Here is a 12,886-nt window from a genome sequence, read left to right on the forward strand (position 1 = left end):
GTATAGGTAACACACGGCTTGCTGTGTGAACACCAGCGAACAGTTTGAACCCAAGAGTTTCAGATATTTTGTCGTGTGCTCGAGCAAACCTTCGACACTAAAAACTGCGTATGATCGGTGTTCTTACACTTATCAGTTAATAGGTATATTAACTACATATCAAGTAGCTAATAACGCTTGTGTACGTCTGACCTTAATAAAAATGTATGCAGAAATTTGCTCACGTCACCTCGTGCACCGTATTTCCGAGATTGAACAATGTTGTTTCTTTGGGGGATGGGGGGTGGAGGGTAAGGACACTTTAAACACGTGATTGCTTCAAACATGCCAAGAGAATGGAACCTAAGTGCCCTTCACGGGGACATACTGAGGAAGCCGACAAGAGCTGGACTCGACGTGTATCGAATCCGCTGCCCTTGAATTTTTAGTCCGATGCTCTACCAATCGAACAGCTGCGGATACCACAGGGTTGTATAAATGATACAAGACATTATATCTCTTCACAAAGGCACATGCAAAAATATATCAGTTAACAATTAATCAAACTTTCATTGTTTTTCAAAGAAAAATTTGAGAGAAAAAAAACCTTTTTAATAATAGGCAATGACTACAGTTCAAAACGAGAAAGATCTGGAACGAAAACGCCTTTAATCCACCCCTTACGTAAACAAGATAATCGAAGATGTCTGTATGTTTCAAGGCAATTTTTGTCGGCAAGACTCAAGCCAAAATTCAAACGATAGAATTGAAGTATAAAAGCAGTGTTATGTATGACGGTAGACGTGATCGCGATAGTAATGGTACTGATTAAAGCAATGTTGCAACGTTAGCTTCTTAACTGTTGCTGTTGTTGATTTTTTTTGTTGTTGTCGCTGATGGTGATGGTGGTGTTGGTAATGGTATTACTTTTGTTAGTATTGTTTACATTGTCATTGTCATTGTCTTGTCTTATCTTTGTTGTTGTTGTTGTTGTTGATGATGATGATGATCATGATGATCATGAACACAAACATGAAAGAGGAAAGGGAAAAGATAAAGATGAAGAAGGGAGGTCGTGGATTAGAAGAGGCCACGTTGTTTAACAGTATATCGAGTTTTAGTTTACGTAGCAATTGTTTCCGTGAATAAAATGCAAGGTGATACTTAACAGAGCACCACTAAGAACAGTTTTACCTTTCCTTGTGATATTTTTTAGTTGCTTGGATTCCTTTTTCAAACAAGACAATTAAGTAATTTAGAGACTGGGGAGAAACTTGTATGAAATGATTCATCGACTCTATCTGTTGATTCCGAACAGTTTTCATAGCTTTGGTGCTTCTGAGATTTTGTTCAAATCTGTTCACATTTGTGCTATCGTTAAGTTTCCGAAGTTTAATCCGATATTCGTGAAAATTATTTTTAAAAACATTGTTTCAGATATTATATTTAAAATCATGGTCATGGTGTTCCTTTTTCTGAATTCTTATTGTGCTTACTTCATTCATTTTGTTAAACATCACATATCTCCATTTTTACTGAATCCATTTGTTGTTTGTTTGTTGTTGTTTTGTTTGTTTTTTTTTATCGTCGGGTGCTTCAGTAATGACAAGCGGAATCAATCGCACATACCGATGCTTATTTTTTTTTAACGAAGGTTTGATTATAAGAAGGGTTCGTTACTCTCAAATTGATACGCTTTCTCAGTTCTTTGGAAAAAGCACACTATTTTGACTTGAAAAAGGGCGTTCGAGTAACTCACCATCTCCACCCCACCCCACCTTTGGTATTCGCTACTGAACTGTATTCACTGTTGGATATGGAAGTCCGACTCAATGAGTCTAAATATTTTGGTAGAACTAAGCTTTGCCAGCATATAGGAAATGCAATATCGAAGGAAAATGGCGGGAAGTTAACATTACATTTGCTAACGGATGGAAGTGACACACCTCTCTACAAATATCAGATAAACTTTGACTGCCACTTGGGTCAGTCTAATGATCAATCTATACATTTGTTTAGGTCTTACTGCACATGTCAAAACATAATCCGTTTACTCTAGGAACAGTATGTGTTCGTCATGTATGGACACATCTGTCAAGCCATATCTGTTTGCTTTGGGAATAGTGTGTGTTGGTCATGTATGGACACAACTGTCAAACCATTTATGTTTACTTTGAGAAACAGTGTGTGTTGATCATGTATGGACACAAACATGATCAACACACACTGTTTCTCAAACTAGACATGGGGGGGGGTAGGTAGGTTAAGTAGATAGGTAAGTAGATAGACAGACAGACAGATAGATAGATAGATAGATAGATAGATAGATAGATAATATTTCCTTTTAATTATAAGGATAATTTACTGAGCAACTGTAAAAGGGATCGGACATCAAGCTTACCATTGGCGGTCCGTCAGTCGGATTGAATCCCATTATTTTCTGATACTCCGTAGAACTACAACAGAAGACTCTGATGTTCTTTTCCCCCTCTTGTTCTTCTGGACCATTATCCTCCAAATCTTCCCTCTCCACATCTGAATCAGTCTCACTCTCCTCCCCATTGGGACGGTCTCGATTCAGATTGGACTGCCTTTTGATGTTCTGTAATAACACACGCACACTGCTATACCTATTAATTCATCGACAAGTGCTTTTACTCATCGTGCTTGGTACCCTGACCAGTGAGTGCAAGGTCATGTTATCAGGTATGTGTCCCATTGCCCAACTTAGTGTAATAATAGTCCGTCTACATCCTGTGTTATTAAAACAAGTATTTCCCGGGAGATTTTTTGTAGTCGTCTCTTTTCGATTTTGAATTTTGTTTTTCATGGTAAGAGCATTCTAACACCCCCACTCGGTTTATATCATGGATGGCGAACACGTGTTCTCGCTGTTTCAACAGTTCTGTAGCAAGAGTCAGTATTTTTTTAGCAACGTTTCAGAAACCAAATAAGTCTAAAGTGACAAAGGTTTGTATTAGACAAGTGTTTATTTAAAGAGACAATATCAGCTAAACTTGCATGGAAAGCCCGATCGCTATAGGTTTTTATTATATATATATTTTTTTGGGGGGGGGTATAAAAAAAACATAACCAATAATAAATGAACAGACATCACACCGATCCACTTCTCGCTTGGCATAATCCTTCAGCCCAAGATACACACACGTTTCAAGTTTGATCTCGATTGGTGAGTTACTTTGAAAGTTACAGTCAGAACTGGGGACATGCAAAGTGAACGCGCAATGTCTCTCGCTTCTCGAAGGGTGAGAAAGGGGAGTGGGTGGAAAATGGAAATGTTATTTACACAGTTACATACTCACCCGAAAGAGGCGTTTTATATGTCGTACGCATACTTCATTCCTGGACTTTGCACATATTTTCGATATCATATAGTTCATTTTCATGATATTTTCATGTAGTTCCCAAATCTGAAAAATGTATATTTTTCTTAAATTAGAAAAAAACTGCATGCGCTGAAACCAAGAAAATTATGTCAAATTAATCAGTTAATTTAGCTTTCCCTGTCGCTTTAAAGCATAATTCATGTTTGTATTATATTCAGTAGTGAGAGCCATCTCACATAAAAAATCAACAAGTATGATTAGTATTTCATGAAGTCAATATTGTGACAGTAACTCAGAAATTACCAGTCCGACGGAGGGATGGACACAAGGTAAGACGACAAGAAGAATACTGTAACTGCTGTTATAGTAAAGTGGTAATAATAATAATAATAATAATAATAATAATAATAATAATAATAGTAATAATAATAATAATAATAAGTAGCAGTAGTAGTAACAACAACAACACCAATAATAATAATAATAATAATAATAATAATAATAATAATAATGATAATAATAATAATAATAATAATAATAATAATAATAATAATAATAATAATAATAATTGTTTACCCTAGCTTTCTCCTTTGAGACGTCCGTAGTATCCTGGAAAATTTTAATTTGTTGTTCCAAGTACCTCTTATCCATTTCCATGGAATATTTTTGGACTTTTAGATCCCGACACATGCTATCCAACTGGTGCGTCCTACAAGAAATGACAGGCGAAATTTTACATCAACACGTAATTAAAATGGCATTGACAAAGTACAATACGCTACATCGTTTACAAAGTAGTCTACACTATACGTACCGCTCCGGTGGCCTAGTGGTTAGAGCGTCCGTCTCGGAGGTCGTGGGTTCGATCCCCGGCCGAGTCATACCAGAGATTTAAAAAATGGTACTAACAGCTGCCTCGCTTGGCGTTCAGCATTAAGAGGTTAGTGTTAGAACTGGTCGGCCTGGTGTCAGGATAATGTGACTGGGTGGGACATCATGCTACATGTCTGCGGCATGATGCCCCAGTGCTAGACATCACTATAAACTGCCACATTGCAGACATCGTAGCGATATGACTGAAAAATTGTTAAAGCTACGTTAAAAATCAAAATCACATCACAAATCACATACACTATACGTGTAGGTATGGTAAAAAGTAGTCTACTCTATACGTTTTCAGTAACGGGTAAGTATGGTAGTAATAGAGTAAAATACCATAAATATAATACGACAAAGCAATGTGTAACAAATGCAATGATGTAGCAGTCACGCGAGGAATTAAACGTTTATATTTTGTACATACTGCAGACTGTTACATCGGTATCATTATACGAATATGATACAAGAAACATCACTGCATGTTTTGATGTGCTTTACCATTCGAAATAAATTCTGTGAGAAATATTCATGTATTTTGTGGTTATGCTCATGAGAATTTCAATTTCATAGATATTAAAAATGAGAAAGATAACCGCAACGGGCATATTTTCGTTTCTTTCTTTACAAGTATAGCGATAAGTGAGAGTACGTCAAGCGGTCACGCAGTTTGGTCATTTGGATATACAAGTGGTGTCCAGAAGCCCAAAACATTGGGAACTTAAGAGGCAATTAATTTTATTCATCTAAACAAAATGGGAATCAAAACTTTCTTATTAAAACTTTGGCAATGTAGATCAAATTTGTTATTAAATCTAAAATTTCTGAGTAATCATTGTCTCTGTTGTGATGATGTGATAAACTCTTGCATTGGTTTTTGTGCCCAACGGTGTATTAGCTGAAACTAAATGCTTTGCTAGTTGTTTTGCAAGCACAATTAATCATACGCTGCACACACACACATACACGTATACACACTTTATGACAAAAATTGATAAAAGCGCAATTTTAAAACGGTTTTTCTGCGTTTCTAATTAAGCAAGCATTTTGTCTAGTGAAAAAAAAAGGAAAAATTCACACATTACCTACCTGTAAATGGCATCCCGACAATGATTGCCCAAAGTAGTTTTGGCGCCTATGGTTTTTGGCGTCCCAAGACCTCTGGCGCATGCCCCGTCCGCCCGCCTCCCAAAAGTTAGTATGATATGCTACTGACTATATGTAAGAATCACTATAAGCAATTTACAACAATAGTGTGTGTGTGTGTGTGTGTATGTGTGTGTGTGTATGTGTGTGTGTGTGTGTGTGTGTGTGTGTGTGTGTGAGAGAGAGAGAGAGATTTGGATTTTTAACGTAGCTTTAAAAAAATTTCAGTCATATCGCTTCAGTCATATCTGCAGTGTGACAGTTTTTAGTGATGCCTAGCACTGGGGCATCATGTAGCAGACCTGTAGCATGATGTCCCACCCAGTCACATTATCCTGACATCAGGCCGACCAGTCCTAACACTAACCTCTTAATGCTGAGCTCCAAGCGAGGCAGCTGTTTGTACCATTTTTGTAAGTCTTTGGTATGACTTGGCCGGGGATTGAACTCACGACCTCCCACATCTGAGACGGACGCTGTAACCACTTGGCCAACAATAGATATAACAATACAATGTATTGTGCAGAAATAATAGACCAGTGGGTTCTTGTGTCTATCACATAGTGAGCTAGTATGTATGTATGTATGTATGTATGTATATATGTAAAATTATCTTTTGCAGCCGACACATTTCCTTTTAAATAATGCTCTAAATTTCCTTAATAGCCTATAATGACTACTATAGTAATGAAATATCCGGGATATAATTTGCGCATGCATAAATATACATAAATTAGCAGATGTCGATTTCTAGGTCAATAAAAATATTTTCCAGTATCAACTAAAAGTTGAAATAAACTAGGTGAAATATAATAAATTTAAACTTTAATACCTGCATAAACAGCCATGTAAAGGTTTGCAAACATAACCGTTTTTTCTGTTTTATTTGTTTGTCTTGTCTATATTTCGTACTTGCATTTGAAAAAGACTCGTTAGAGAGTGGAAAGCCCTGATGCTATATATATATATATATATATATATATATATATATATATATATATATATATATATATATATATATATATATATATGCAATAAACTTACACCGAACAGTGCGAAACTAGTATCTAACTATCCTGATGGCTTTCGACTCTTTAATGAGTCTTTTTCAATGGCAAATACAAAACATAGACAAGACAAACAAATAAAACAGAAAAATGGTTATGTTTGCGAAACCTTTTAACTTTATTATGTTTCAACTAGTTTATTTCAGCTTGTTGCTGATACTGGACAATATTTGCCTTTTAATAAATTATCTAAATGCAAGAAGGAAAAAATTGGACGGTATACACTAACACGACATAAAATACAGAACTGAAAGGATGTTAGATCACACCAAAGGTAGATCGTGCCATACGAGGTTGATAAGATAAATAATATAAATCATATGGTGAATAACAATCTTTTCAAGTGCACTGGATCCAGCAAGGGATCATGTGTGTCAGGGATTGATTAAGATAAATGCAATAAACTGACAAATACGAAAGGTAAGATCCGAACAACCTCGAGTCTGTAGTATAACAATAAGTATGCTTCAGGAGTTAAGAATGCACTGTGCAACAATGTAACCAGCAATTAGCACCAGATTTACCAAAATCAATATTTGTTTTTGCCACCAAAATAAAACGCATCACAATGTACATTAACTATATTTACTGCAGACTCGAGGTTGTTCGGATCTTACCTTTCAGACAATGGTGAAATCACAGATTATCCGAATGCAAAACAGCACTTCTACACGGCATTTGTCCAGACTTCAAACTCGGCGAACAATTATTGCATTTGCTCCATTATATCACAAACTGAACGAGGTGTGTCGAGCTGTTTTGAAAAGTAAACTACTCTTGATTACGACTGACTTAAGTTGGAATTGGGTAGACGCAATTAGGATAAACTAGCAGTGTTGGAACTATCGAGGGGTACGGATTGGTGCTTTCCCTTGTGTTATATTGTTACAGGTTAGAACCCCATCCCTTGATTCATGGACGGATACTCCAAATTTTCTTTGTAACGAACCCCTGTGGAAAAGACAAACAAATAAAATAGAAAACGGTTATGTTTACGAACATTTACATGGCTGTTTATACAGGAATTCGACCTGTTAACTGAATTACGTTTCAACTAGTTTATTTCAGCTTGTCGCTGATACTGGACAATATTATATTTATATATATATATAGAGAGATATATAGATATTTAATTTTATATATATATATATATATATATATATATATATATATATATATATATATATATATATATATATATATATATATATAGACAGAATATTTAAATGCATTGTATGGGATCGAATTCAGTAAGACTCAATCGTTTGAATAGAATTGTAAGTAACCTGATAGTATTCTGTTCGCTAAATCTGTCGGACATGGTGCAGATGAAAGCAAGGCTCTCCATTTTGCCGTCCATTAAAAACTGCCTCCTTAGACCCTGGTCTAGAAGATCCCTGGACGTGACGTCATCACTCGCCCGGGGCATTGCGTTCACCACCCACACCGAATGGCATTCTTTCAAAAACTGAAGTAAATTTCTACCAATAAATCAAATGTACTAATCGGAGGGAGACATTTTGAGCGAAATGGTAACTTATGTACACTTCCATTTCTTATGCACAATTACTAGACAAAGGAACAAAGAACACTAAAGGGACCAGTATTAGTTGAATATATATATATATATATATATATATATATATATATATATATATATATATATATATATAAGGCACACCAGATCCAAAAGTTTGGGAAATATTGGGCCATTTGAAATATGTGTCATAAAATGATATTTTATCAGAATGGTTATTAATAAAGACGGTCTAGAGAGAGTTAGTCTGACTTCGATGGTAGTGTTAAAAAATGTGTGTGTGTGTGTGTGTGTGTGTGTGTGTGTGTGTGTGTTCCCAGATTAAATTAAATTTTTTAAGTAATCTACCTCGCGAAATTAGTCAGTCTAAATTTCTGAGCGGAGCCAGTTGAAACTTCCTTGAGTTTCTCAATATTCGTACATTCATCTGATATGATAGAAATCATGTTATGTAGCAACTTCATGCATTACTCTAATAAGCATGGCGAGAGTTAATTTATTTGTTTTGAATGTTATACGAATAATGTATCCTTCAGGTTTCGTGCATTTCTTCTGATACGAACAGTGAGAAGTAAATTATCTGTTTTAAATGATTTGTATCATGTATGCTGAGAATTAGTTTTTCAATGTCTAAAACGTAGTTAGGAAAAGGAGTGAAGTCAATTGTTTCGTTTATAATTAATTTGTGAATTCGTTTCAACCGAGAATCTATGGTGTTAGCATTAGGAACGCGTGTCGACTGTAATAATTCAGCTAGTAACTGGTTGCTACAGCAGGGTGTAATGGTTTATTTAAGAGGTATATTAATGTCCTGGTTCAAGCGGGAATTTGACGCGCAGCAATAAAATACATTAGTTTATGGCATTAGGGTTTTGAGTGTGTATAAGGTTACGAACTGACCATATTAGCTTAGTTCTGTTGAAATACGATTAGATGTTCCGACGTTTAAGGAGTGGAAATATTCTTCGATCCCAGAAGGAAAAAAACCTGACACGTATTTATGTTCGGTAAATTTAGTTGAAGAAAACAAAACTACATATCTGTACTGCACGGCGGGAAAAAAAGCGCAGTCTTCAACCATTAATGTTAATGCTCCGACGAGGCTAGACGAAGAGAGAGAAGGAAAATAAATACGACAACGCTGATCTGTCACCAACAGTGATTTGGAAAAGACAGGAAGTAACCAGGTGATACTGACATGCCGGCGATTTCAACTAGATCAGTCACTCGGTGATTATACTACGAAATTCGTTTTATTTTTGTAACAGGACGGTTAATTTAATTTCGCATTAATGTTGTACCTCTGTTTCTAAGAGAAAGTGAATGATTCAAATATGTTAAATTTCATTTTGTTGATGCAACCGATTAAATTGCTATACAATTTTATATACGGGAGCTCGAATTGTTCTATTCTGCTCAGATCTCTCTTATTCATCCTTTCAATTCATATTTTCTTTTATTATTTTCTCGATCAGGGCAATAACACCGGTCATCTTCTAAAGAACGATAAGCAGAAACCATAAGAAGCGAGGATCTCAAATCATCCCACCTCTTTGACACGCATGCTTTGGTCTTCTGCAATCTCGAATTTAATCCTCAGTTATGGCAAATACTATCCATCAAAGGTCGCTAGTTTTACTCTGGTTATCCGCTTTCCTAACCAATGAATGATTACATCACACCAACATCCAAACCGCCGTTAACAGCGCGTTTGAATAAGTTGTAAAACATGTTGCACAATCGACATCAAAAGAAAATTTCAATCAAACTATAAAAGAAGAACCGAATCAAACTGCAGTTAAATTCCTTATAAGTATGACTAATGGCAATTTGTTATTAACTGTGTCACTAAATGGATAGTGTATTTGTGATTTAATTTTCGTTAAAATGAGGCGTGCTCGATCAACAGAGTGACGACGATAATGGTGACTTAATCTGCAACATCTATTAGTTTCCAGCGCACATAAACAACAAGCAGAAAACTTTTTTGTGTGTGGCACTTAGTCTATTACCGGTGTAAGGTATTGCTGATCAACCTAGTTGTGTCGACCAATTTGTACTGTGTAAAATATGCACTAACCGGATTTACGCGTATGAAATTGTATTATGTTCTGCACTTTTGAGGGAAAGTCTTTGTAATCTGGTTTTGCTGTATATCTTAAGTTACACGCTTAGATATGTCTCTTATCATTTTACTCCGCAAAAATATTATGCTCTCATAGGTGATATCTGATTCCCCATGCCTAGTCTAACATTTGCAATTTGCTTCGCTATTCAGTATGATTTTAAAGGCTTCATAAGTCTTTTCAATCTTCCAAAACATTATTCGTCGTGACTTATTCATCTAAATGTGACAATTTGAAGGGATTATTGTTGTCGTTTATCATTTATAGCCACCTCGCATCGTCTACTGTTGCTAGCGGCATGGACTACTGGAATCAAACTATTAAACCAAACACAAAGCTGAGGTGAGATATTATAGAAAAGAGTCACGTTCGTAGTTTAAGGTATAACATATCTGAATAATGTGAAATTTAAGATTTCATTGACCTAATTTGCAAATTATAGCTCTGACCATACAGAGAAATTTTATATATGTCTACTATGCATAAGCGCAAGGATATACCAGCTGTACTGCACATTTGATCGCAGGCACCAGTTTGCATGCACCTTGCATTTTAAAGAATAAAAAGGTCAAGGTCTCCTCAGTTGAAATATCATCGAAAGACACATTCACGGGCAAAATGATTGAATCTGTCCGTCGCTTGTTCTGACGTACGCAACGTATAAAGTTTAATTAGGTGTGGTATGCAAATTTTAAAGTTCGACTAAAATTGGCCATAAATAATTTGGGCTGGTAGTAATCGGGTCACAGTTATTACTTCCGGTTCACTACCTATGAATGTAGTCCCAGTCTATTTCAAGAGCATTATTTACCTCTCTCCTTTTAGATGTGATACAAGAGTTAGATTTAAGCATACTTAGTGTTGATTTCAAGGTAATTGTTTAGTCTCTACCATTTGAGCATGATGTTGTGGTAGTCTGTGTATTTCGGCGACAGTACCCAGTGAGTAAAGAAGTATTTATCTTGATCTGGTAGTGAAATCTGTGACCCAGTGCACGGTGCTTGTTTGTATATAGTTCAGCCTCCCACAAAATGCCGGACAACCTATGACAAGAACTTAACCGTGAGTTCATCTTTGAAGGTACGTTAGAATAAGAATAAGAATAAGATATGATTTATCATCATTTGGGCACAATGAAAATTTTAGTCCTGGGAAACTAATGCAAAGAATATATACTACAATTAATAGTAAACTTAGTCTGTACATGCCGTAAGTTCTATGTATACATCGGCGCACTCTAGCGAACAGGCTTGCTAACTACTGGTAGTGAAATCTAATATTCAGCATGATCGTTCCATATAATAGAAGAGAACTAGTAAACTTAATGAAATGATGATGATGATAATAATAATAATAATAATAATAATAATAATAATAATAATAATAATGATAATAATAATAATAATAATGATAATAATAATAATAATAATAATAATAATAATAATTGTCAGCAGCAGCTTCGTCGTCGTCGTCATCATCATCATCATCATCATCATCATCACAAGGAAGGATTATATTCAAAGTAAAAAATAACGTAATAAATAGCACAACGATTAGATGTAAGACTCATCGAAACTAACCTCTTTTGCAATTTTGTTCCTGGCAGGGTTAGAATCCCGGATGCCTGGAAGATCTACAAGAGAGGCCCCGCTGCTACAGACGTCTGAATTGGGAAGCTTGATCCGTACGTGCTTAATTATAGGCCACAGACTTTGGGTGTTCGTGCCGTGCTCCTTTGTTATTATAAACTTCTCGATTTCGTCTCGAAATTTTTCTATCTGAATAACAGAAACGGCATGTATACATAGATAGATAGATAGATAGACAGATAGACAGAGACAGACAGACGGACAGACAGATAGATAGATAGATAAATCAACCCCACAAATCAGCGTTGATACTGATGGATGATGTTGTGGGTCTGATGTCACCTGTTCATTAAAATATGCAATTTTGTTACATGCAAATCATTCCGGAACAAACCCGCGTACACTTTAGTACTTTAGACACATACCGGTAATTGGTAACAGCCATAACAAGCGCAAAACTAAAAATGGACACGATGGAAAAATCAACAACAAAAATGTTTCCATGAGAAGATTGTTGTGACGTTTGGTAATGCAATGCAATATTCTTTGTCTGCAGTGACACTAGATCTTGAAGATGAAATAAGATCTATTTGTGTAGTTGTCTTTGATGTGTATATATAATTGTCAAAAGTCACCTATTTTTGAATACATGCATAAATAAATTCATTGGGAAATTTCAAGAAATTAAAATTTCTATTTCTTTCAAAATATTCATGCTCTATTGTCAAAATTACCTTCATGAAATTTGAAATCGGACAGTACAAAAAAAGGAGTTGTAAAAAATGTTGTTTGCTTGGATTATAGGTAAACTAATGCTGGACAGCGTATATGTGCAAGTAAGCATGTCAACCTGGCTCAGACGTAAAGCATTGTTGTTGTTGTGGGGTTTAACGTCATTTTTCAGCACACGATAGGCTATACATGGCGGCCAGTATTAATGGTGGAGGAAGAACCCGGAAAGAACCACCGACCCACGAGAAGCTACTGGCAAGCCTTCTCACATACCCACATTGGCTGAATCCGAGACTCGAACCGGCGCAGACAGAGGTGAGATGGCAGTGATCCGTAACGGAGAGCGCTTTAGATCACTCGGCCACTCGGGGCCCCGTAAAGCATTGTAGTACAGGTCAAAGGTTATTGTGTTTTCAAAACTCGTCTGTGAAGTACCGTAAAGATTGTTTACAATGTTTCATAGCGAACTGGGGTAAATAAAACTTTA

General features: G+C 35.9%; 1 protein-coding gene across 2 annotated transcripts in view; it reads right to left on the bottom strand.

Moving 5' to 3' along the window:
• LOC149780495 (nuclear GTPase SLIP-GC-like) overlaps positions 1–12,886 on the bottom strand; it is a 149,922-nt gene that overhangs the window by 48,843 nt on the left and 88,193 nt on the right. For both annotated transcript variants that reach the window (XM_089937457.1, XM_089937456.1), the window contains 5 exons: positions 11,659–11,856; positions 7,702–7,883; positions 3,903–4,035; positions 3,303–3,410; positions 2,381–2,581 (listed from right to left, as the gene is read on the bottom strand). In XM_089937457.1, coding sequence (XP_089793583.1) covers positions 2,381–2,581; positions 3,303–3,410; positions 3,903–4,035; positions 7,702–7,883; positions 11,659–11,856 — 822 coding nt within the window. The remainder of the gene's footprint in view (positions 1–2,380; positions 2,582–3,302; positions 3,411–3,902; positions 4,036–7,701; positions 7,884–11,658; positions 11,857–12,886) is intronic.

This window comes from Sinohyriopsis cumingii, chromosome 16, assembly GCF_028554795.1.
Source record: "Sinohyriopsis cumingii isolate HCF-2022 chromosome 16, ASM2855479v2, whole genome shotgun sequence".
Taxonomy (NCBI): Eukaryota; Metazoa; Mollusca; class Bivalvia; order Unionida; family Unionidae; genus Sinohyriopsis; species Sinohyriopsis cumingii.